Source organism: Melopsittacus undulatus, chromosome 5 (assembly GCF_012275295.1).
Source record: "Melopsittacus undulatus isolate bMelUnd1 chromosome 5, bMelUnd1.mat.Z, whole genome shotgun sequence".
In the NCBI taxonomy this organism is placed as follows: Eukaryota; Metazoa; Chordata; class Aves; order Psittaciformes; family Psittaculidae; genus Melopsittacus; species Melopsittacus undulatus.
In genome coordinates, this window is record NC_047531.1 from 287077 (window position 1) to 313378 (window position 26302).

The 26302-nt window shown below is 49.8% G+C and overlaps 1 protein-coding gene across 1 annotated transcript in view; it reads right to left on the reverse strand.

Annotated features, from left to right (window-relative positions):
• Window positions 1–26302, reverse strand: part of SHANK3 (SH3 and multiple ankyrin repeat domains 3) — a 288859-nt gene that overhangs the window by 95184 nt on the left and 167373 nt on the right. Inside the window, exon 13 of the mRNA XM_034063065.1 lies at window positions 23976–24051. Within this exon, the coding sequence (XP_033918956.1) occupies window positions 23976–24051 (76 nt within the window). The remainder of the gene's footprint in view (window positions 1–23975; window positions 24052–26302) is intronic.

A 26302-nucleotide genomic window follows, 5' to 3' on the forward strand; every position in this document is an offset into this window, starting at 1 on the left:
CAATATATTCATCAATGAGTAGATGTAACAAAGAGTAAAGTGAAATTTGCAGAAGATCCCATTTGAGAGGCAGCAGCATGTTGGCAAGAGCAGATTTGGATTCACAGGGTATACCATTGGAGAGAGGTCTGATAAAATCCATAGAATCCCAAACGCTTGGTTGAAAGGACCCTAAGATTCATCCGGTTTCCAACCCTGCCAGGGGCAGAGGACCATCCACTGGAGCAGCGCTCCAAGCCCTTGTGTCCAACTGGCCTTGAGCACTGCCAGGATGGGGCAGCCACAGGCTTCTCTGGGCACCTGTGCCAGTGCCTCAGCACCCTCACAGGGAACAGCTTCGCCTATCTCAACCTGAACTCCCCTGTTTTCAGTTTGAAAGCATCACCCTTGTCCATCGCTACAAGTCCCTGATGAAGAGTCAAGAGGATAAAGGAGAAAGAAACGCAAGGTCCCGTAGGCAGGAATCAGAAAAGCAAACCAGAAGATGAGACGGTTCTGTCTGGCAGTCAGCTGGCGAGTATTCACCATCTCCATCCTGGATTTGGAAGCACTGGCAGCAGTGCTGTGCTTCTGTAAAACAGGATGACAAACTAGACTGGATACATGAGCAGGAATGTTGTCTGAATCTGAAGTAAACACCGCACTACCCCTGCTGCAGTTAGCCTTGGGAGTCCACTACTGAAATGTGGGGGGGGGGATGGTACACACCTGCAGTGAGAAATCCTATGGGCGTCCTGTTGGATCTCAATGGAGAGGAGCTGTTCAATGAAGTCATGGAGCTGTGAGTCACCCATCCGAAACAACTCCCAATTTTGTCAAGTGAATGGCTCCATGGACTGCACATCGGCCTGGAGGAGCTCACACACCTACAGGTGCCGGGAACCACATTCATGGTTAGGTAAAACACTCCAGTTGCCCAGCTCCTAGCACCACAAATTCCAGAAGGATGTGGGTCAGGAGAGGAGAGTCCAAGGGGAACACTAGAGGTTAAAAGGCCAGCAGCGAAGTAAAAGCATGGTCTGATGATTGGCTGATATTCAGGAGAAAATGATTAAAAGGTCTGTCACACAGCTGCCTAGGACTAAACAGTTGCTAACGCCTGGGCATGGGGGGGGTGATGGAAGGCCCCTCGCTGGGAAACTTAGAGAATCTTCCAATGTTCAGCTGAAGCTGCTGGTGGAGAGAAAGGACCATCCAGGCCTCTCCCTTAGAAACCTCACTCAGATACTGTGGTGTTCCAGACCCTCCAGCCAGCACGGGAGGGGATGAATTTCTGCTTGGGCAGGAAACATCTCCCACAGCAGCGGGATAATTCATATAATACATGGTGACAGACCATCGCTGTGGGGCCTCAGGAGCATGTGGTACAGCCTGAGTCTTAGAGACAAAACGTTCTTCTCTCCCTGCAAAACATCAAGCTACAACAGGCAGCTCATTCCAAACTGCATCCAGAGATTGCCTCTGGCCACCGGGATGGCCTGCCCTATTAAGGCTGTGCTCATCAGACAGCGGAAGTTGGCTGGGGATCAGCTAGCAGACAGCAGCGGCAGCCAGCTCTCACTGAGAGAAGATGAAGCTTTAGGGAGGGTTGGAGTTTACTTGCAAACAAGTCCATGGTGAATGGGGATGTCGGGGGGTTGGGATCAAGATGTCAGGATCCTCTGCAGTGATTGCCAGGCACACTGCCCTGAGCTGCATTGCTTGGCTCTATCTGACATGACGAGGACAAGAATGACCACAGGGGGTCACAAGCAAGAGTCTTTGTTGAACCGTGCTGAGAGCAAGCCGCTGGAAAAGCAGAAAGGAGCGGTTGAAGTTCCTGTGCTGGCTTGGAAAGCTCCCAGCCCAGAGGTGGAGCCATGATGACCTCAGAACATCTGAAGTGAAACTAGGAAAAGCCTATCCCAAATGGGAAAGGTAAACACTTAAATCCCTCTGTAGATGAGGATACGTCTGGGAATGCAGGTGACGTGGTCTTCAGAGGGAAAAGCAAAGTACAGGAGAGGGCTTGGGACAAGGCGATGTAGGGAACAGCGCCAAGGGAATGGCTTGAACCTGCCCAAGAGAGGGGAGTAGGACTGAGTGAGCTCTTGAGGCAGAAGCTGTTTCCCTGTGCGGGTGCTGAGGCGCTGGCACAGGGTGCCCAGAGAAGCTGTGGCTGGCCCCATCCCTGGCAGTGCTCAAGGCCAGGTTGACACAGGGGCTTGGAGCAGCGCTCCCAGTGGAAGGTCCCTGCACGTGTCAGGGTGCTGGAGCTGGAGGAGCTTTAAGGTCCCTCAAACAAACCAACCTGTGTTCGGGCTACTACGCCAGCAGGAAATGGAGAGGGGCTGGAATGGAGCCTGTTTATGCTCCCGAAATGGTAATGGAGCATGACTATCATCAGTAGATTTTCTGTTAATTCGCCGGAGGCAGCTCATCAAGGCTTCTGATTATGAACTAGTCAAAAAGCAAAAACTGACAGATGGAAAAGCAACTCCAAGCTGCAGAAGAAACAATGTTCCAGTCACCACACCCCCAGGCCCCAGGAAGGATGCCTGGGCCCAGGTCACATTCCCTCACCACTGGTCAAAGCATTTCAGAGACTCAGTAAAAACCAAACTCACCACTGCCCAGCCAAGGGAAATGGGGCTGGAGTTACCAGAGGGATCTGAAGGGGCTATGGCAGACGGGAGGAAGCAGCATTCAGGGAAAGGAACCAGAAAGCAGCATCTTTCCATTCAAACAAAGGCAGCTATACCAGGAAGGTTCTCAGCAATGGAAAAGTTATTAAGCACATCAGCTGCTGACTTAAGGCATAACCAAAACATTCAAACAGACAATAAGACAGTCATTAAAAGGGAGCACGAAGTCAAGAAATGCTTCAAGAGTGGTTTTGCCACTCGACACAAACCAGCAGCAATCTACTGAGGGGAAAGCCGCTGAGACCTTGCTGCAAATGCCAAAACACAGTCAAGGAAAAAGATGCCATTGCAGAGAGGCACAAAAAGTAAAGCCCCTGGAATAAATCGGCTTTATTACAGGCAGGAGAAACCTCTTGTGCTGGGCTTTATCCCCAGACGAGGCATTGCAGATGAGGGGATTCTTACAGGGCTTCCCCACTGGAGCTTGTGCTCCACAGACATGGGACACTCGCAGTGACAACTGGCCAGTGGCAGAGCAAACATGGCTAGTTCCACCTGGGAGGTGAGGTCAGGTCCATCACTCAAAGCCTACATTACCCATTCTCAGTGCACAATGGTGTCTTTCTATCCAGACCTCGCAGCCACTGCCTAGTCACCCGTGGGAATTCCTGCTCCTTGGAACAGGGGCACGTTCCAGTGGGTGGGAGCCGTTTGGCACACAGAGGAGGTAAAGCACAGCAGCAGTCCACGCTTTCATGGATCACAAGCTCACACAATTAAATCTGTTCGCTTCAAAGGAGAAAACGGTCACAGGCAGAGGGATGCTCAGGAGTGCTCCCAGTGCTGCCTCCACGCGGACACATGCATGGGGAAGGAGATGACACATGAGATTCACTCTGGTTGGGAAGGAGATTAAGAACATTACTCTGCCTCATGCCCATGGGCATCATGGAAGCACAAATTATTTCTATAAATACAAAAACAGGTCTCTTGAAAATCCAAATTTACAGCGCATGTATTTATTCCATCCTCAGCAAAAGAGACAGATGGAGACTGTTAAGGGCACCGTGCTGGAGAACACAGTATGTAATACACGCCACAGATGAGAAAGAACAGGAAGAAGCTGGCATGCTAAACAGCAGGGAAGGCGGTTATTAACCCAAGAAAAGATCCGTCATAGAGCTGAAACCACGTTCAAATGAGGAACGGGAGAGAATGTGATCTCTTGCAAGTAAATGTAGAAAACCACAGCCGATGGGCAAACATAATCTGTGGAAACCAATTTGCAAAGACATCAAAACTGATACTAATCAGCTTGCTATGGAGCAGGAAACCGCCAAGAGCAGGCTCAGATGACCATGGTATAAACAGCAGACACTTAGGAAGGTAGGGCCACTCAGAGAAAACTAATACAGCTTGTGCTTCCATGTGTTTCTACAAGAGGTTATGGGGAAAAAGGTGAGGATGACACACCTAGGACCAGGCAAAGCAGATACAGTGTCTCAGGACATTCTGGGTGATAGATTGTCCACTCATGGTGCCCAGAAGCACAAAAGGGACTTGGGCTGGGTGGCAGAACATGGAGGCTCCTTTCACCGGGGTATCATCAGAGAAAGAAGGTGCTGAAGGTTCATCATCCTAATGCTGCACTGGGCAAGGCTCTAGCAACTGAGGCGAAACAGACCAGGACGTCACTCACAGTCTATCCAACCGAAAGATACACGCATTGCGGTCAGCCTCGGTCAGCAGAGAGTGTTTGGGTTATCAGTGAGGCACATGCCACTGACGCCTGGTCTGCTGCTCTGCTGTTGCTCTTACTACAAGATGTTTCCATGATACTGTAATCATACCATTCTTCGTAACATCTTTTTAACAGCATTGCCCACATGGGACTCACTGGTTGTCCGAGAAGTCCGGTCCTCCTGGCAGTGATGCTGGTACTGTCACGGTGCTGCTGGCCCTGCCAACCAGGCCATTCTGTGGTGATGGTCACACAGTATCACAAGCCTGGTTTGGGTTGGAAGCACCTCACAGGAAACAGCTTTTTCGCCTCAGAGCTCAGCTCAATCTCCCCCCTGGCAGGTTAAGACATTCCCCCTTGTCGTCCCACAGCACCTTGCGTTGGTGAAACAGTGTGGAGGGCACCCATCATCCAAGGCCCCCGGCGGTTGCCCGGGTTTCTCGACCAACTTGGGTAACGAGCTGGAACATCCTTAGGTAGCATTGTGTCCTGTGAATAGTGGAAACTGCTGCACTCTGCAGACAGTCTCTGTCTTCCGTACTGATTGGCGACATGGCCCTAAGATATGGCACATTTCTTCGTAGTCACAGCAGTCTCTGCATCAAAGGTAAATCAGCTCCCTGTATCGGCAACTCTGCCATCCTCATGAAGCCAAAGGTTAGGCCCCAAAATCCTGAGAAACAACTGTTGATTAGTTCTTTCAAATGTCCTCTGAGCTACAGGACATCAAACACAGAGAAGCAGCTTGATGGAGAGTGAACGCATGAGCACAGCTCCACACCTCATGGCCGCAGGAGGGGAACACCACAGCTGCGGGGGACCAGAGTTGACCCACTCTGTGGAAACACAGCAGCACCGGACCTCAGAGGGCCCTGTTGAGGACCACGAGTGCACACCAAAACCTCGTGGAATGACGCAGGAACTGGCCGGAGGGTCACACGTCGGAATGATTTAGAACAGATCCTCGTGGATGCGGTACCTGTGATGGCATCAATCCATCACTGCTGCTTTACAAAAAAAACACGGTTGTGGATCTTTCTACAAGAGAGTACTGCGCTAGCCTGAGATTTGGACCAATTTAGTCCTAAGTCTCTATGAGCTCGATAGCAATTATTCCATTTCTCCAAGAGTACAGAGTCACTTATGCAGCATTGTGTCGCTGTGGCGGTTCGAGTGCTGTTGTGGCATCCACAGCGGATGGCTTCATTACCAGCAGCTCCGGGTCACCAGTGCTCCACCAGTGATGTCAACGGGACCTTGGTGATTTGTCATGGGATGCCATCATGGCTGTGCCACCCCAAGGCAGCTCTGTATGTCTCAGGAATACAAGATGACCCTGTTCTCTGCTATAATTCATCGCAGTGTGTCCCTGGACAGCACTTGCACCATCATCACAAGCTGCTAGATCCAAGGTGAGGCTGTCCTGCCTGCACACACACAAGATCCTCTTCCATGATGTCTGCAACAAGAAATTGCTTAGCACATAGTCAATCCATACCTTGTGTACACTGCGACGCCAACTGTTCCAGACTGAACACAATGAACACAAGCAGTGTAGGTCACTATGATAAACAAACCTTTATGTCTAACTGACAGCTCTGTCTCGTTAAAACAAAAGATTTACCACTTCAGAATGAAACCCGGAATGATGGGTTTGGGGTTTAGTCTTCAGCTGTACAGTCTGGGGCTGCGTTGCTGGACTCCACACCAGGCAAGAGCTGCAGCTACCCTGACCGATGAGGGTCCCTCCACAAGGGGCATGGAACTGCAAAGCACTCCCAACACGGACATGAGAGCTCGGGGTCAATCCACACATACAACCAACATGGCTGAGAGACAGGAACAGATCAGCAGCCAGCTCTTGCTCTGCCCCTATGCGGAAGGGCAGCATCACACAAAGACTGCATCAGATGAATCATCCCACCACACTGGATGGGTACGTTTCACAAAACCGGATCCCCAGGGCTCTGTGATAGCTGGAAGATCCTCTGGAGATCCCTACAATGCAGCCCCAGCACTCGATTTATCCTTCCGGGACTCACTCTCCAGGTCGTCTCAGGATATTCAGTAATGTGCAACAATTCATTCCAAACACAGCGGCTGTTTCCCTTGGGGCGGACACATTCCTCTGATAATTATCATTACACTTTTTACTGTAATTAAGAATAACTTCAAGTAACAAATGGGCTCTCACTATATATTTTGTCATCTATGTTAGAACACGAACACCTGAAACACAACCTTCTTTTTTGCTAGCTTCCTGTTGGCAATTAACATTCAGTGCTTACAGAGGGTTCAAACCAGCAAAGACATCGTGTGAAAAACAAAACTAATTCACTACGCCCACCTAGTGTTTACCTCCTGATCTGTGGGTAGAAGCTGTGGCTGCACCCATAAGTGGCAGTGATCAAAGGGCCAGGTTGGACAAAGGGGCGGAGCAACCTGCTAGTTGAAGGGTCCCCTGCCCGTGGCAGGGGTTGAGCTGGAGGAGCTATAAGGTGCCTCCCAAACCCAAAACCACTCTGTGATCTATTGGCACAGTGTGACAGTGGCTTCATGGAAGCAGCGTTAGGAAAGTTCGTGTTTGACAACCTAATGCTGTCTTGCTTACTACTCAACAGGAGAGCTCATTGCTCCAAGCCCAGCAAGATGGGGAAAGTGACTCCAAACTCCAAAGAGATTGGATGTTAGAGGAACCAAGAGCCCAAACCCCTGGCATGAGCCACGTTTCCCATTGTTACTGAATTTTGTTAACAATCCCTCACTCCATGGACTGTCACATACAACAACTGAGGACAAACCTAAATCTCTCTTCCAGTGACCTGTGCAGAAACATATTTACTTCTTGCAGTTTTGTACTACTATACATGCTGGTGTGCAGACCCCAAGTGTCCTACCACCACAACAAAAAACCCACTAAGAAATGATCACATACTGCAATAACGAGACCATCTTCGGACCCCATCTTGAACATGAGCAGGACCAACAGCACCTCACAGGCCAACGAAGAGTAAGCGAGAGTCATTCCCTGCCCAGGCTCCACTCCTGGGGCACCAGGCCTCCCTCTCCACCAGCATCCCAAGGACTGTAGCCCAAACCTCCATGAGTCCATTATGGAAGGAGTCCGGCTCGTTGCCAGAGAGCATTGTTCAGCACTGCGGGTTTGAACGGGATCAATGCCCAGTGCATACCTAAGCGCTTAGCCCAGCTTGCCTTGCTGCTAAGTAAGATGTTTGTCACAGCATTAAGCTGACTAAGCAGCTCAAAACTGGAAAAGTCCAATAGGACAATGCACATAGAATGTAATGAGGTACGGTTTGTGTGGGAGGAGTACGGATCTGCTGAACAAATGGGAAAATGTTTCAGGCATGAATGCTAATCAGGAAGCAGAAGAACATGTGGATCTTAAAGCCTTGGGTTCTGGCTGTCCAAAGCCAAGGAAACTCCTCGGATCATTCTACCAGGATGCACCAGCAGTTCTGCAGCACCAACCCATCAACTCGGGCCCTGCTGACTCCACATCATTTCTCTCTTTCTCATTCAAACTCTAACAAGACACTAACTCACCAGATAAGATCATGATAACACATCACAGGCTTCTCTTAACAACCAGGGGAGTGAAGTAGGGGAAAGAGCCCACAAAGCTTGGATTTGTTGGCTTTCTCCTATTATGTACTTATTTATCTGTATTATGTACTTATTAGTCCGCTTAAGTTTAAACAACAAGGAAGTGAAGAAAACATGTGAAAACACACATGACAAACTTAATAGGACAGTCATAGGAACGGAAATACTTTGATAATACTTGCACCACAGGAACACATATAGCAACCCTGACATGTGCCTGGAAAGACAGAAAAGTACATAACTGCAGCAGAAACTTGGAAGCAAAGAGAACAGCGTTGGTTCAGAAAGAATACGCATGCAAGTAATCACCAGCCTGAAAGTTAATCAGCATTCCCAACAAAGCCACCATTACAAGAAGGCACCCTCATAGCACATTCCCAAGCAGCAGCAGTGTCCCAGCACCCGACTGCTCTGAAGCCAGCACAGGAGGAAGAGGGACAGACCAGTTTGATTCTGCTCTGACCTGCAGCTCAGTAGTAATTCACACCCACACAAAGTAATCAGAAAAAACCCGCTGTGATTTGTTAGCGTGTTCTTCCCCTGTGCTGCTATTCATGCATGCAAATAGATGCAGTGAAAATATGGGTAGCTGCTAACACTGCCCGGGGCTGCACCAGTGGTCCCTGTCCCGATGAGCCTGCTCCCTGCAGGAGGGAAGGGGATGAGCAAGCAGGAGGGTGTCCTGGTGGGCTCTGCAAACCACAGCTGGAGGCACCTCTGCCCAGGGACAGGACTGCTCTGAGAGCCTCCACACTGCTCTCAGAGATGCCCTTCACAAGCGTGGCAGGGGACTGGAGGGCAGAGTAAAAGCTTTTTACCACCTGTGTCATCAGCTATGGAGTGAGGTTGGTCATTAGCATTCAGCCTCTGCTGCTGGCGGACTTAGTACTTATAGTCAGGAACCTATGACCAGCACACGGGAAAGAGGGTGCAGAGGAAGTTTTGTAAGATGGTTCATATGATCACTCAGCCCACGCCGATGTTGTACCAGTACAACACTCCACAGCATCACTGCTGTGCTGTGACCCCTGCCTAGGGCTGGGCTCAGCACTGCCTGTGCCTCTCCAAAGTGCTGGATCCACCTTCCCAGGAAGGAGTGGTCACTTTGGCACTGTGCTGCTCACAGCACACCTCAAACATGCCTCAAACAGGAACTAGGTTGGCACGTGCCATTCATGTGCCTGGAGCTAACCTAGAGCAACCAAACCATGCAACACTGCAGGTTTCTGTCATACACTTACTTCTCCTGCCTTCCTCTGTACCATGAAGCTTTGTCCACCACTGAGGCCATTTCACAGTATCACAGAATCACAGCCTGGTTTGGGTTGAAGGGACCTTAAAAGTCATCCAGCTGCACGGACAGGGCAGGGGACCCTCCACTGGAGCAGCTGCTCCAAGCCCCTGTGTCCAACCTGGCCTTGAGCACTGCCAGGGATGGGGCAGCCACAGCTTCTCTGGGCACCCTGTGCCAGCGCCTCAGCACCCTCACACAGAGGAAAGTTTCAGCACTTCAGTTTCTCATGCATGGCTGGGAAAGCAGCAGAAGCAATCTCGGTGTGCTGGGCACTGGGGAGGCTGCACCTGAATCCTTGTGTTCAGTTCTGGGGCCCCTCACTGCAAGAGAGACCTTGAGGGGCTGGATGTGGGCCAGAGAAGGGCAATGGAGCTGGAGCAGGGCCTGAGTACAAGAGATGGGGAAGGGCTGAGGGGTCTGGGGGGTTCAGATGGAGAAGAGAAGGCTCAGGGGGGACCTGATGGCTCCTCCAAGTGCCTGCAGGAGGATGGAGCCAGGATGGGCTGGGCTCTGCTCCCAAGGTACAAGGGATGGGACAAGAGGAACCGGCCTCAAGCTGCACCTGGGCAGGTTTAGATGGAGCTGAGGAACAATTCCTGCCCCACAGGGTGCTCAGGCATTGGAACAGGCTGCCCAGGGCAGGGCTGCAAGGCACCGGCCCTCAAGGAATTTAGAAGCCGTGTAGATGTGGCATTTGGTGACATAGTTTAGCGTGAACCTGACACTGCCAAGTGCTGGGTTTGTGATTGGACTTGATGATCTTTAGGGTCTTTTCCAACCTAAATGATTCTATGATTCTCCAAGTCTATTACCTCCAAGATCTGAGTTTCAACCTTCTCTTGTCACAAGGTCTACAAAACCTGCTGGAGAACGCAAGGTATTTCATGAGGATGGAAACAGCTCTTCTGGGATACCAACAGGATCCATTATTAAATGACATCTCCAACTAAAACATCCAGTTTCCCATTTGGTGATTGAATCCCCCTACTAAAGCCCTACTCGGCCTTTATGTGAAGTGCCAGAACAAGCTATAATCATTTCTCTGGAATCAATCTTCTCTTCCTCAGCATCTCCTATAGAAGATGGGCCAAGAAGCTACTTTCAAATCCCCACAACTGATGTCAGCATATTATTTGTTGTACTAACTGGATCATATCCAAACCACAAACCAAAGACCTGTTATTAGTGTAGTCTAAACCGTGCCGGCAGCCTCGAGCTCCTGCACGTGGCTGCTCCCACAACCCCTGTCCAGCCCTGAGGGCACAGCCAGTGTCCGGGCAAGCACAGGTGGCTCACACCAAAACAGCCACCATGGCACAAGGTGTCAGTATGATCCTGCCCCAACGTGCCCCGGCCATGCCTGCACTTGCCCCATGCTCTCCAGTGGGACACAGCATCACTTGCCCTGGCACCCACAGCCAACAGAGACCAGCACCGGGCACTGGCTGCAGCAGCCCTGCTTACTCACAGTCTCAACCCCTGCCTCAAGGAAGGTGACTCCTCACCGAGGACACTTCCCATAAGGGACAGATTCTCACCGTGTCGGTCCTGCTCCAGTGCTCGTCCACCCAGTGCTGTCGGGTTGCCCCTCAGAGCGGAGCCCCACGGATGCTTCGGCTCTTGAACAAGAAATCACCCTCGCTGTTCAAGCCCAAGTGATGGTGCTGGGCCTCAGGCAGCAGACTCCAGCCTGTCTGTGTCCGATGCTGCAGGACGTGACCTGTGAGGGCAGCTCCACATCCGTGCACGGCCCCACGTCGTGATCAGAGCAAGCTCACACTGAAACAGCGCTCACAGCTTTCCTGTTCTGACTAGATGATATATGCATCACATTTTTAGTCCTTGCTCTTAAAAAGCGTGATGCTTCTCGCAGATGCATCACAAGGGTTTGAATTACCCTTCTCTGTAATCTTAGCACAAGTCACGAGTTACTGTACTGGAAGTTACAGGCAGCTGAACTCCAGGCATACAATCTGAGAGGAAATGTCATCATAAACCAAGAGCACACACTGCATCTGATCTCCAGGACATCACTGGCATAAGGAAGATCTTGGCAAGCATTTGCCCAAGGACAGGTTAAAACATGCAAGCCAACAAACCTGCAATAAAAACCTCTCTCATTTTAACTGAGCACAAGGGATGCTGCAGATCCTGCTTTGGCTGCAAAGTTAAGATGAGCCCCATTGAAATAACCTGCTCACACAAAGCTCTCTGGTGGGCTACATCTGGACAGGTTACATGGGGAAAAATGCATTTTTTCCCCTTGATGAGTGTCAAGGCTCATGCCCCATCCCTGGCAGTGCTCAAGGCCAGACTGGACAGGGCTTGGAGCAACCTGGCCCAGAGGAAGCTGACCCTGCCCATGGCAGGGGTTGGAACTGGATGAGCTTTAAGGTCTCTTCCAACCCAACCCAGTCTGTGGTTCTATGATTTCTCCTGAAGCACTTCAAGAGCATTTATAATCTGTAGTATACAGCAGCTACCACTTTAGCATATATACTTCACAGCTCCTACAGCATCACCATTGCAACGAGAGATTGCCTACAAGTTATGGGTGGGTCAAGTACAAGACCAGCACTGAGCTAGGTGAGAAACTGCAAACTGTAATGTAGGCAGAAATGTCCAGTAGGTGCTTTGGTGCTGAATTTGGAACAGAGAAGGGCACAGTCATCATCTACTAAAACAATGTGGGTGGAATAGAAAACTTGTCACCTCTATGGAGAGCATGAGGCAGCATCTGCTAAAATAAAGCGTTTCCTAATCCAGAAGCCAGAATACTTTACACTGCAGAGCTTTAGAGAAATCAGCTGAGGCACCATCTCAGTAACAAATGTCTATATTTATGAAAGTCTGGAAACTTGGGAAATTCTAGACCTTGGAGGGACTGCCAGCAATGACACAGGAACTGTAAACTATCAGCAGGCTCCAATCCTAAGTAAATTAACAGAATGCTTCATAGATAAACTAAGGAAGTGTGGGCTTGATGATCAGGTAGTGAGTGAGGTGGATCAAGAACTGGTTGAAAGGAAGAAGGCAGAGAGTTGTGGTCAATGGGGCAGAATCCAGCTGGAGGTCTGACCAGTGGAGTCCCTCAGAGGTCGGTGCTGGGACCAGTGCTGTTTAATATCTTCATCAAGGACCTGGATGAGGGAACCGAGTGTACCCTCAGCAAGTTCTCTGATGACACTAAACTGGGAGCAGTGGCTGACACACCAGAAGGCTGTGCTGCCATTCAGCGAGACCTGGACAGGCTGGAGAGTTGGGCAGGGAGAAACTTGATGAAATTCAACAAGGGCAAGGGTAGAGTCTTGCATCTGGGGAAGAACAACCCCATGTACCAGTACAGGTTGGGGGTTGACCTGCTGGAAAGGAGTGAAGGGGAAAGGGACCTGGGGGTCCTGGTGGACAGGAGGGTGACCATGAGCCAGCAATGTGCCCTTGTGGCCAAGAAGGCCAATGGCATCCTAGGGTACATTAGAAAGGTGTGGTTAGTAGGGCAAGAGAGGTTCTCCTCCCCCTCTACTCTGTCTTGGTGAGGCCGCATCTGGAATATTGCATCCAGTTCTGGGCCCCTCAGTTCAACAAGGACAGGGAATTGCTTGAAAGAGTCCAGCGCAGAGCCACAAAGATGATGAAGGGAGTGGAACACCTCCCTTATGAGGAGAGGCTGAGGGAGCTGGGGCTCTTCAGCTTGGAGGAGACTGAGGGGTGACCTCATCAGTGTGTACAGATATGTAAAGGGTGGGTGTCAGGATGATGGAGCTAGGCTTTTTTCAGTGATATCCAGTGATAGGACAAGGGGCAATGGGTGTAAACTGGAGCATAGGAGGTTCCACGTTAACATCAGGAAGAACTTCTTTACTGTAAGAGTGACAGAGCACTGGAACAGGTTGCCCAGGGGGTTGTTGGAGATATTCAAGGCCTGCCAGGACAAGTTCCTGTGTGATGTACTCGAGGTTACCCTGCTCTTGCAGGGGGTTGGACTGGATGAGCTGCTGAGGTCCCTTCCAACCCTTGGGATTCTGGGATTTAGAAGATCAAACAGGAAATCTCACCAGTGTAGTTTATGGGAGGTTAAACCTGTCAAGCATTTTGTCAAGATCCCAATATAATTGATGATGGCAACCCCAGAAGATAATCTACTATGGCTTAAGAGTTTGGTACCACTGCACGTGAATTAACCCAAGATATCACAACCTTCTCATAGGACGTCAGTGTCCTACATGTGACGCTCACCAAAAGGCCAAAAAATGTAATCAGAAGCACACAGACACCGTGGAGCAGCTGCCTCCAGTTAGCCCCATGAGGACCACTCCAAACCTGTGCTGCAGTCAGTGGTCCACAACATGAGTTCTCACTGTGGTCAAGAAAGAAAGGCAACCCATGGACTTACAGAAACGATCCAGTGGAAAGGAAACACTCTTCCCTCTGTACCCATGAGCTTCTCAGAGCAGAACAGTCCAGCTGGTGTCTTCAAGAACGACACAGAAACATTTGAGACCACAAGGCAAAGAAAACAGAATCCCAGCACAGGAAAGTCTCACAACGTAAAATTCCTATCAGAGATGTATTCCTATTGAAGAGAAGGTCAAGAGGTATCTACACACTATTTGTAGGTACAAACTGAAGGAAAATACTTCCAGGATTTTAGAATTTTCAAGAAATACTGAGAAGGAAGCTCAGAATTCAAGGGGTGGCTCCAGAGCCTTGAACTAACCAGAATTCCCACTGGAGGTGGCAACTAAACATTGAACTCTATGCCAAAAAGCGGACTCTTCCTTCCCTAAATTCCATATGGGAGAGGACCAGGCTCTTTGGAAGCTGTGACTGCTTTTGCTCTTGCAATCTGCATTGCTCACCCCCATCTCATTGGCTTCCCCTTCCTGCTCCCTTTGTGGGTGCTGCTTCAGAAGAAGGTGAAACTAGAAACTGGTCAGAGAGGATGGAGGAGAGCAGATGGGACAATCCAGCTCATAAAGGCCCCCCTGGACACTAGCTCCCAGTCAAATCATCACCGTATTTGAAGAGGGGAACAAACAATATCCCAAATTAGACTGGTAAAAGATCCAGGGCTTTCCATGTCCTTTGCACTTGATGATGCTCATCCTCTGCTGGAAAACTGCATCTGGTAACTCCTGAACTGTGGAAGGGCTTTGGACACCAGGAACAGTTTGGTCATGTGAATACACTCGTGTTTTAGTCTACCAAAAGTCTTCACGACCAAATCCAATATCCAGTTAAAATATAAGAGGCTGTTCTGAACAGGAAAGCAAATCCAGTGTAATTGCCCCTTCTCACTCTGCCCCTTCTCACTCATGTTTTACCCAATCACAAAACGGTTTTGGTGATTCTTACAGCTACAATTGAACCACTCAGAGTTGAAGAAGTGCAAGAGGAAGAACAGTGACAATTCTTTAATGTCATTTGTTTGTAATTATCTGATTAGTTTCTGCCTGGAAGAACAGGGACCAGCAGACTCTCACCAAAAGGAAAACCCACCTAAAGTCATTGGAAGATACTGTAAGAATCTGCAGTACTTTTCATAATTCAAGCTCCTGCAGCTAATGATTCAGCTCAAGAGATACATGACAGTTTCCTGCAATACCTGCTTTTAATTGCTCTCTGGAGAGAAGTACAAGTAACTTACAACCAGTCATGTTGAAGAAACACTTTTGGTTCCCTTGCCTCATGACACTCAAGGCTCACGGTGACACTTGTCCCGTCCACCAGTGGTGGAACACCTTCAGTGCAGGAATGACAGAACCCAAAGAACCCCCAGTCTGCAGAATCAGTTATACCAAAACATTCCTAACAGATGTTTGTCTAAAATGTTCTTTATTTTCCAATGAGGGACCTTTAAATAACTGCTGAGACAATCTCCTCTAATGCTTTCCTACCCTTATAATGAGGAATTTTCTCCTACTGCTGAGCTCAAATTTTGTTTGCTGTGATTGTTGCTGATTGCCTCTTGTTCTGTTCCAAAAGCCATGGAGCAGAGTTTATTCCCACCTCTGCAGTTTAAATTACACATCTGAAGACTGCTACCATGCAGACACTTGCCCAGCACCTCAAGTTATACTGTACCAGTGCTTGGGATTCACTGAACTTCCCTAGGAGGGTGCTGAGGCACAGGGTGCCCAGAGAAGCTGTGGCTGCCCCATCCCTGGCAGTGCTCAAGGCCAGGTTGGACACAGGGGCTTGGAGCAGCTGCTCGAGTGGAAGGGGTCCCTGCTCGTGGCAGGGGTTGGAGCTGGATGAGCTTTAAGTTCCCTTCCAACCCAAACCACTCTGGGATTCTATGAACACCAGAACCTTTTCCCTCTCCTTCTCCCTCCTTCACTGCACAGCTGAGCACCTTCCTGCAAGTGTCATCATTTGCATCTCTCCTCACTGGACTGCATCTGAGCGTTTTCAAACAAGAGTTTCCATCCCTCTGAATTCTCATCCTGCCTACAAGTCTGCAGTGACCCAATGAGGGCACCTGCAACAGCTTCTGTCCCCCAGTAAGCATGCACTGCTGTCCAGAAAAGGGGAGGATGACACCTGCCCCAGTGCTTAAACACTTTGGGGAGCTGAAATCAGCAGAGAAGCCGTGGGCTTCTCCTCTGCTCCTTCAGGTCTCCAATTCAGTAAACAACAAGAAGGATGCTGAAGACATTCACAGAACTGGGGCACAACACAGGGGAAGAGACCACAGCAGCAGTACATGCTGGTGCTATGGGGGAAAGGAAGTGACTGCATGGGACGAGTTGTGTGCTACCAGGGAATATATCTGCAGTCAAGTCAATTTTGCTGTGGAAACCCCTGCTTTTCCCCATCAAACCACTGGGGTTAAGTGGGTAGTTGAATGAAGACCTCCTGCTGGCAGCACCTAGAGTAGGCTGCATCTTGCCTAGGTTTTCACAGTGACATTATACCCATCTCTATGTTCATGAGTACTCCTATGGTTCCCACACACCCTATGAGTGAAAATACACAACGAGGTCGTGATTCATCTGACTTAAATGATGGGTTTGGATGAAAAGTAACTGCACCCTGTAAGTCTCCTTTTGCTGCTCCATACTTATAAAGAGGTCCCAGACAACAAGGTTGGGCAGGCAGGTATTGAGCTGCCTGTAGTTACACAAGATGAATCTCTCCACTAACACAGGACAAAAAACCCTCTCCTCTCTCCACTCAGTAGAGGGAGAAAACCATGACACAATGGGAGCATCACAGGAAACATCCATGCTGTGCTCCAAGACACCAAATGGTTGGTAAGAAAATAAAGTGCTCAAAGCCCAACCAAGGAAGTGCACTGTGGAAGAAAACCAACCGAGTTTACTGGCTGTAAAATACCCAAAGAACCAAGTCAGTCTGTGTCTCAAGCAGAAATGAAAAGCTTCAACATGGTCCAATTTGTTCTATTCTCCCAGTTAGCATGAAGGAACATGAACAGACTTGAGTCTGTGACTTTGCCATCGCTGGCTTGTTCTTTTAAAGTCAGTCTTAAGTGTTCAACAGCACTTCATTGAAGTACAGAGGGAGGCCACGTCCTTCCACCTATTGTCCTTTCCTATACCAGAACGTAAGGATGAGGTACTGAGGTGGGCTTGACACCAGTGTCCTTTGGTGAGTAATGGTCAGTAGCAAGCACCAAAGGAAGGAGTATAAGAAACAGAAGAAAGGGCCAGTGATCCACCCTCGTGATACCTTCCTGCTTCTGGAATCCAGTAACCACATTTCTCATCTCAAGCCCTGAGCACACAGTGTTTCCTGGTCACAGATTTACTCTTCAGTAACTCTGTACTCCCAGTTCAAATCCATTTATAGTTCTGGCCTCCACAACATGCAGTAGGAATAAATTCTACACTTTAATCACCTGTAAAGTGACAAAGTACTTTGTTTTATTTTAATCTTGCTGCTTGCTAATTCCACAGAGTGCCACCTCATTCCTTTGTACTAAGAAATCACTATTGTTCCATATTCACCTTCTCCTTGCCTACTCATGATTTCATAAACCTCTGACAAATCTTCCTCGGGCAACTCTTCCCTGAGCTGAAGAATTCCAGCCTATTTAATTCCTTCTCAAAGGCAAAGTGGTCCATGCTGTGGGTCACCCTTGCTGGCTGTCCCTGAACCTTTTCTAGTTCTTCTTATTCAGATGGGAAAACTACAATTGCAAGCAAGAGACTGTCAAACCGTGGGTTTACATAGAAGTTTAACACTATTTTTAGTAGACTTTCTATTTCTTTCCTATTTCCTAACATCCTACATGTGTCATCAGCTGCTGCCCTGCTGACGTTGCTGAGAACAACCCACATGATTCCAGAATCTCAGAGTAAGATGCCTCACAGAAATCTATCACTAAGTAGGCTTGTGCTTCAGAGGCTTCCAACCCAAGAGACAGCAAGAGCCAGAAAGACTTCAGCCTCAGACAGACAAGCTGCTTCGTGACCAACAGCTCTACAGTCACCACCTCTTCCAAGTTGTGGTTGTGTTCCATCTGCTACCTCACCAAAGCTTATTCAAACACACTGCAGCAAGCAGGACTCCTGTGACCAAGTGTGTGTGTCCCTTCCTCCTTTGCTCCAAGCCCTTTGCTCCAGCACTTCACCTATAGTGAAGTTACCCCTTGTCCTATCACTGCAGTCCTGATGAAGAGTCTGCTTTAACGAACAGTTCTCCTTCCCACTGCTCCTTTAACAAGCAGCCCTCAGGCTGGAGCTGCTCAGCTTGGGCACCTCTCAACAGCTTCCACTGGCTGGTGGCACACAGCTTCCATCAGTTCATCACACCTGGTCCTGTTTCTAGTATGAAACCCCCTGTGAAAGACCTCAGTGGTCCCAACAGATTCTGTTCACCGAAAGATCTTCAAAGACTATTTTGAAGGCACGTTAATTTGGCAAGTGGGATTGTACAGAAGCCTTTTCAGGAAGAGATTTCATTTTCTCCCTCTATACTTCTGTTGCCATAGCAACAAAGGTTGTACCAGCCCAGCACAAATTACCTTTTCCCAACTAGATGGGCTGCTGCTGAAAACCCATCTCCAGCCATACATCAGAGCAGAGACCTCTCCAGATCTGCCACCACTGCCTGCCCAGCAGCTCAGGTTGCACAACACGTGTCAAAGATTAATTCCCCTTCTCCTGTTTCTAAGGAGAAAACTCCTTTTGCCTGGGTATTTTTGATGCTGTGCCCTAGAAGGCCATTCCAGCCATTCCCCAGCCATTCCCTTGCCATTCCCAGCCATTCCTAGGCCATTCCCATGGCCTCTGCCTCGTGCTGAGCCCTGCCAGTTCACAGTGTCTCTCCAGGCTTGCTTATGAATACCACAAGAGAGAAAGACAGACAATGCCGAGCACATTCCAGCTCCCTGCCTGCCACCTGCCTCCCAGTGATAATTCACAGGGCAGGAATCAGGAGGGTTCCACTGCTCTGGGACCAATCCTGACCAACACCACACAGGGACTGCCGAGGCAGGATGGAGAACACTAAAGGAAGGTGTCCCAGAGCACACACAGCATGAAGCTCAAGGACATCCAGAGCAACTGCTTTTCCTTGGTTTGGTCTAGAAGGATGGGAACCAGCTCTTGGCTCCTGTGTCCCCATTCCCTGCACAGCTCCATAAAGCCTTGGGAAAGCAGCATGCAGGAGGTGCTCAGGGGATTGGGATCCCAGTGTCTGACAGTTTTGCTGGTCTGGACTGGGAAAGAGCGAACGCTGTCTGCAGCAGCTCCTATGGGGCTGTGTTTGGATTTGTGCTGGAAACAAGGCTGATAACAGGGATATTTTCGTTACTGCTGAGCAGTACTTACACAGCATCAAGGGCTGTTCTGCTCCTCACCCCAGGCACCAGAGAGCAGGCTGGAGGTGCATGAGGAGCTGGGAGGGGACACAGCCAGGACAGTGACCCCAACTGACCAAAGGGACATTCCAGACCATAGGACATTGAGCTCAGCAACAGAACAGGAAAAACTGGTGAAGGAAGCTGCTGGGCATGGGTCAGCTCTTGTGAGCAATGGTTTTCATTTGCACCATTTGGTTTTCTTGGGCTTTTCCCCCTCTCTTTGTTAGTTTCCTTTTCATTACATATTACTATCATCATCATTGTATTTTATTTCAATTATTGAACTGTTCTTATCTCAGCCCACAGTTTTCTCACTTTACCCTTCTGATTCTCTCCCCCATTCTGCTGGGATGAGTGAGCGGCTGCGTGGGGCTCAGTTCCTGGTTGGGGTTAAATCACCACAGCAAAGATGCTGATTTCAATGGGGAGGATGAGCTATGACCACACTGCCAAGAGAGGTGAGCCCTGAGCAGGACCTAGAGAAGAGATGGGAACAGCAGGCACTGAACTGCACCATGCGGCACACACATGGGTACCGCTGTCATGAGGGTCAGGGGAATGGAGCAACACAAGGTCCGGGTGCATTCCCCATGATTTGTAGGTGATTATACACATCCCTTACGTTCCTCACCTGAGTGAATGCCTACCTACAGTGAGGGGAGGCTGGGAGCACTGGGCTTTCTGAGCTTGGGGAAAGGATGGTGGACACCTCACTGCCACCTGCAACTGCTCATGGGAGGCTGTACAGAAGAGAGAAGAGGCTGTTGGAGGCAGACAGGGATGAGACAACAGGCAATGAATGCAAATGCACAAGAAATCACAATGAGATCTACAGAAACGTTCTTCACCCTGGAAACAAGGACTGGGACACAGGTCTGCAGGAGCTGTGGGACCTCCAGCCTTGGAGACATGAGAATCACCATGATGTAGCTGCCTCTGCTCTGAGCAACTGCGTGTGCTAAAACCCTCCAGACATCCCTCCCGACCTAAATCATTGTGTAATTCTGTGTATCGACGTATTTGGCCAGTCACAGAATCTAAGGGCACTCAAATCCCTGCTCAGAGACTTCTTGTTTTCCCTGCCTTCTAAGGGGAGGTCCATCCAGATGGCTTGTGACTACTCGTGGTTGTAATCTCTCTCCCTGGTTAACTAATCCCTGTGATTGAATAACAATAAAAAATAAATCCTAAATTGTCAGTTGCTCCCAATTCTTTTCCTTCCCAGCTGTGCCATGGAGAATGTGGGGTTTTAATTTTATAGTTAATTTTGAATCACTTTAATCTCTTCCCTTAACATAGTCCATCAGAGAAGTCAATTCCCCCTGTGATTGCCTCTTGCTGATAAGAACAAGCTCAGGCTTCTCTCCCTGTTTGCCGTATTCCTCTTTCAGAGCAGATTAGGTTTGCTGAGCTCTGCCCTGTGCTCCTCACCCTCAGAGGTCTGGGGAAGGCTCATTGCCCCCTGGTGACCCCAGCACACCTTGGCACCAGAGCAGCCTCATGCTCCCTTATCATCCTAACCACAGTTTTGCTTCAAAGTGATGTCCATGAGCAGTGGAACCTGTCCCAGAACACTCTCACCCTCCACCAACACAGACCTCAACCTCCCCTCTGATACAGGCCACATGCTGGTGAAGCTGCAACTTGGGAACGCTGCTTCCCCAGAGGCTAATTCCACAAAAGAACACACTTGTGTTCATTGTACCGCCTAGTACCTTCTATGTTCTCAAATATACATCATCAGCTTCCTTTTCACTTATTAAGCCAGAAAAGAGTAAATTATACACCCTACCCAAAATTGAACTCAGTTGTGTGGATGCTGCTCCTTGCTCTATGCATGGGGCACCCATTCAACCCTGCAGCTATTTCAAAGGCTTTACCTGAAATCTGAAGTCACTCGTGTGTAATTTTCTCAAGTACTTTTAAAGTTGTTCCTCCAACATTGTCATTATGTTAATCTGCTCCCACGTCTGAGCGCTCCAGTGAAGTCAGAGATGATGGAATAAGCACTCTCCTGCAAATCACGTTAATCATCTGCTGCAGTGGTCTTACAGCACCTCAGCTCTTCATTGCTGCTCTCCAGGAACCTACTGGCCCAAGTGTTTAATACTTAAAATAAAGGGAAACCCCCATTTTGTTTATCTTATTTTTTAAGGTGATCCTAAACCCCCCATGTGAATGCTCACATGAAGGTCCTTTCCAGCCCTAACTATTCTGATACCTCTGATGGTCCCCCATGGCCCCAAGCTGCCTGCTATCGAGTCAGAGCACCACTTCCATCACATAATGCTGCAAAACACACCCCCGCACTCCTGAGGCTCTGCTCCCCATGCTCTCTGCTTCCCAGCCACCAGCACCACCTCCATCCATCCCTGCTTTAGCAACAGCCACACTCTGAACTCCAGCAATCAGAGCAGGAAGCTTCCACTGAATGGAGCGGGGCCAGAGAAGGGAATGGAGCTGGAGCAGGGCCTGGAGCACAAGAGATGGGGAAGGGCTGAGGGAGCTGTGGGGTTCAGATGGAGAAGAGAAGACTCAGGGGGGACCTGATGGCTCCTCCAAGTGCCTGCAGGAGGATGGAGCCAGGAGGGGCTGGGCTCTGCTCCCAAGGAACAAGGGATGGGACAAGAGGAACCGGCCTCAAGCTGCACCAGGGCAGGTTTAGATGGAGCTGAGGAACAATTCCTGCCCCACAGGGTGCTCAGGCATTGGAACAGGCTGCCCAGGGCAGGGCTGCAGGCACTGGCCCTGCAAGGGTTCACACAGTGTGGAGATGAGGCCTCAGTGCCATGGGGCAGGGGTGGCCTTGGCAGTGCTGGGTTTATGGTTGGACCAGATGAGCTTAAGGGGCTTTTCCAAGCTGGTTGATTCCATGGTTCTATGATTATGTGACCACTAGGTGCTTCTGTGGTGGGATGTGTTTTGCTGGTTGGGTGGCTGATGCAGCAGCACCAGCCCCTGAGGCAGGGTGATGGTCTTAAGGTGGGCAACAAAGGCAGCCACTTGTTCTGCTTCAGACCAATTTTCCTTAACTGAAGGCTGAGGCTGTTTCACTGCTGTGCTCAGAGCAACCTGTGAGTGAATGACGAGCACACACACGCACTTTGAGAAGCTCTTCTTGTTCCCTGTCACCTCACTACAAGTATTGTGACACAGCAGGAGACACCGCACCCCACTGCTGAGCACCACCACTGTCTCACTGTCTCCACCATTTCTGGAGAGAGGGAAGGCACTCGAGTGGCACATCACTGAGCGAATGAATGGAACAATGATCCATCCACAGCTCCTACATACCCAGACATTGCCTCTGGCTCAGGAGACTCTGAATACAACATTGCTGCAGGCAGAAATGTTCTGGGTTGCTTGTTCTGTTCTCAATACCACCAAGCACCTGCTGGTTGCTACCATGCAAACACATGAAGGTGGCCTGATGGACATGTGGTGTGCTCCTCATGCTTTCATGTGAATGACTACACACCATACCATGGGGATGCAACTGAAATCCTCCAGTCTCTTCCAGTTCAACCCACCAAAACTTGCCAAAATCCCAAGTTTTAACAGCCCATGTCAGCACCATTACTGTGACCCCTGCAGATCTCAGTCATGCTTTAGGAGAGCAGTCCAGTTTGTCAGCACTTTGCAAGCATCAACTGCAAAAGCCAAGACCTACGGACTATGATCTGCAAGAAGACACAGATGACTGGGTCCAGAAGAGTTTACATGCTCCTGACATGCAGTCCAGGAGGACTTCAGGGTGGAAAGATTGGGTCTTCCTCTCAGCTAAGGGTGCAGTTAAAAGGATATATGTAAATGCAACCTCCTCCCCCTTCTCTGATGGTGGATCCTGGGGACACGGGGCCACTCAGCAAGTTTTAGAAGCTCAGTAAACCAGGACACATCCACTGCTCTGTTGGCAAGCTCCAACACCACAGGATAACTTGGGGTTGTATGATGAATTCTCACAATATGCTCCTGACACATCACAATCAGTAGCACCCACCCAACTGCTTCAATGACCAATAGTTCTTCGAGCACCAAGCTTGACTGCAGAGACCATGTTCCGCAGAGTCACCCCACATTTATCCCTCAAACACAGAACCCCAGTGCCCAAAGCAGACTCCTGAATCCAACCAGCAGACCCATCCCTACAGCCCAACCTCCTATGAATGTGTCCACATGTGCACCTGGTCTTGACCAGGCACAGACATCACCCCTGTTTCATGACTGACTCCCCACTGAGTTCAATCATCAAGGCCAGGTTGGATGAAGCCTTGGGTGATATGGTTTATTGTGAGGTGTCCCTGCCCATGGCAGGGGGGTTGGAACTGGATGATCTTAAGGTCCTTTCCAACCTTACCTATCCTATGATTCTATGATCTCCCCAATGTTTGGTCTCCACACTGAGGTGAGAACACTCTATTGCCACACACCAGAACAGCCCTGGCCCTGCAGAACAGCCCTGCAGTCTGTACCACATCCAGTGCTGCTGCCAGGCTGGGCTGCCAGCTGCCTTCATGCCATCCCTGCACAACAGCATCCTCCTCTGCCCTTCCAAGCAAGCTGTAACTGCATCTGCATCCAACACATGTTCTTCAGCTCCTGGAGCACACCAGAAATCCTCCAGAACATTTGCCTCCCCACCGAGACCTGAACCACACTGCCCTGCAGCTTCAGCCTTCATTCACTGAGGCCCCATCTAGGCCTTCTAATTTAGACTGTAACTGAACTGACCAAAACAACCAGAAGAGTTCCCTCCCCATGACATTAACTGGATGCATTTTGCTCCATCAGGAAAAGGCGATACTTCTGCCATGGAAATGAATCTCCTCAAAATCATGAGGCAAAGGTGCTGATGCTTACCTGTGAGAGGTGAAATTGTCGTAAGAGCCCACAGTATAATGTCGGAAGAGGCGCTTTGTTCTGTCTTCTCTGGTTTCTGCAAGAAAGAAGACATCACAAAGCTGAGAGTCAAAGGAACACTTCTCATGCTCTCTGCTTCCCTACATGTGTACAGTGAGTGCCACCTTCATGCAAGCATTTATCAATAAACCATCATCTGTGTGCACACGTGTGTCAGCGTGATCAGCCCCACATGTGCTGGGGTACAGTCCCACACGCACACAAACAGCTTCTGTGATACAACATCTCTTCACCAAAACTACTAAACCACAGCTTGAAATACCAACCAAGATTCCAAAGCAGAGCCAAAAAGGAGAACCGAAGCAAACACACGTTCCATGTCCCAAGGCAGGGGCAAGGTTTCTTCCCATGCTCTGTTTGGTGACATCCACCTCATGAGCTGCGTGGTTCTGAGTTACCGGCTGGGCTTAAACTACAACAGTGCCTCAGTGCAGAGTGATGCAGCTCCCACAGAGGAGATGGCACCAGCCCTGCTGCCCTTCTCCTCCCCTGGTGGTCACCGAGCTCTCCACATGCACAGAGTTCTGAGGAAGAACCCAGAGAGGGTTCTTCTCATCTATTAACACCAGCATCATCCCTGGCAGCAGACGTGTCCATGCTTGTTGGACCACATCTCCCCTTTTAGGGTTAATAGCTCAGGAGTCCACCCGCCTGCCTCTCAGGTGTGAAAAAGCCCCAGACCCTGCTAGCCTGCCCAGGGAATGAGAGATGCCAGAGCCCCCAAGTTGCTGGGTGCTGAAGGGGCACAGCCTGACTCACAGCCTGTGAGGAGAGATGCCACTGGAGACACCTGGAATGGGTCTGCACTAACAGCTCAAGAGGAGACATGGCAAAGGGACGCAACAAGACACAAGCCAGACATTCCCAGGTACCATTCCCTTAACACAGAAGGAATTTGCACCACATTACCAAACCCTCATCTATTACATGCCCTGGGATTTCTACTGCACATTCCCCTTGCAGAAAGCAACCGGCTCCTCCACTAACGCAACTGGAGCACATCACACTGAACCAGATCACCATGGCTACCACAGGGTGAGGGGACTCTGAGCAACCAGGGCACTGCACTCCTCCACTTTGCAACTAGTTTCTTTTGCAGGCCTGGGTGCTGCTCACTGCACAACCGGCTGCTGCTCTGCTTTACATTTAATTTAACTTAGTATTCAAGGCCAGCCTGGACCAGGCTTGGAGCACCCTGCTCCAGTGGAGGGTGTCCCTGCCCGTGGCAGGGGGCTGGAGCTGGATGAGCTTTAAGGTCCTTCAACCCAAACCACTCTGGGATTCTAGGAATTCAGCAAATTAAGCATGCTAACTAGGGCAGCTGGATAGAAGGCATGAAGAAAGGGAATAAATAGGAGGAAATAAAGAGCAAAGTATAGATAGGACTCACCTTTTCTCTTCAGTAGGGACACAAAGCGTTTGCACCCAAAGCACTTACAACAAAAAATAAACATTGGCTTGACCTGCACCAGAATTCAGAATGGCAACAGCCTGTGAAAGGGGCTGCAGGAGCAGAGGGGCAGGTTTTAACTGTTATTACAGCACCATTGATCCAATGAACTTTGTTCTACGCTCAGGACAGGGTGCATTGTCAATCCATCCATCCTGGTCTCATGATTCTATCAATCCATAGCTGCCGGCAGAGGGAAACGCTTCCACAGCAGCCACAGCATCAGGATACTGCCTGTGGCCTGACAAGAGCCCTACAGGCAGCAGCAGCAGCAGCACGTCACTGCACTGACACACTGTCCTGCCCCTGTGACACGCACCCCCTGTTCCCTGCTGCCAGAGACCAGGCTGTGGCTTCCTGATCCCAAAGGTGCCTCTGCATGGGGAGCAAGGTCTGTACTTCAGCACAGACGTCCTGCTCCGGGGACCCTCACCCTCAGCATGCATCTCCAGTTCACTTGGGAAACATACTGACTGTGGGTAAAGCTGCCTGGAGAGGGGCTTGGGACAAGGGATGTAGGGACAGGCCAAGGGGAATGGCTTGAACCTGCCCAAGAGAGCGGAGACTGAGCTGAGCTCTGAGGCAGAAGCTGTTCCCTGTGAGGGTGCTGAGGCGCTGGCACAGGGTGCCCAGAGAAGCTGTGGCTGCCCCATCCCTGGCAGTGCTCAAGGCCAGGTTGGACACAGGGGCTTGGAGCAGCTGCTCCAGTGGAAGGGGTCCCTACATCATTCATAAGTAAATATGCACGTATGGGGGAGGGTGTGTGCTCAAAAAGGGGCAGGTGATGCAAACAGTGAGATCCCAACACACAGGACAT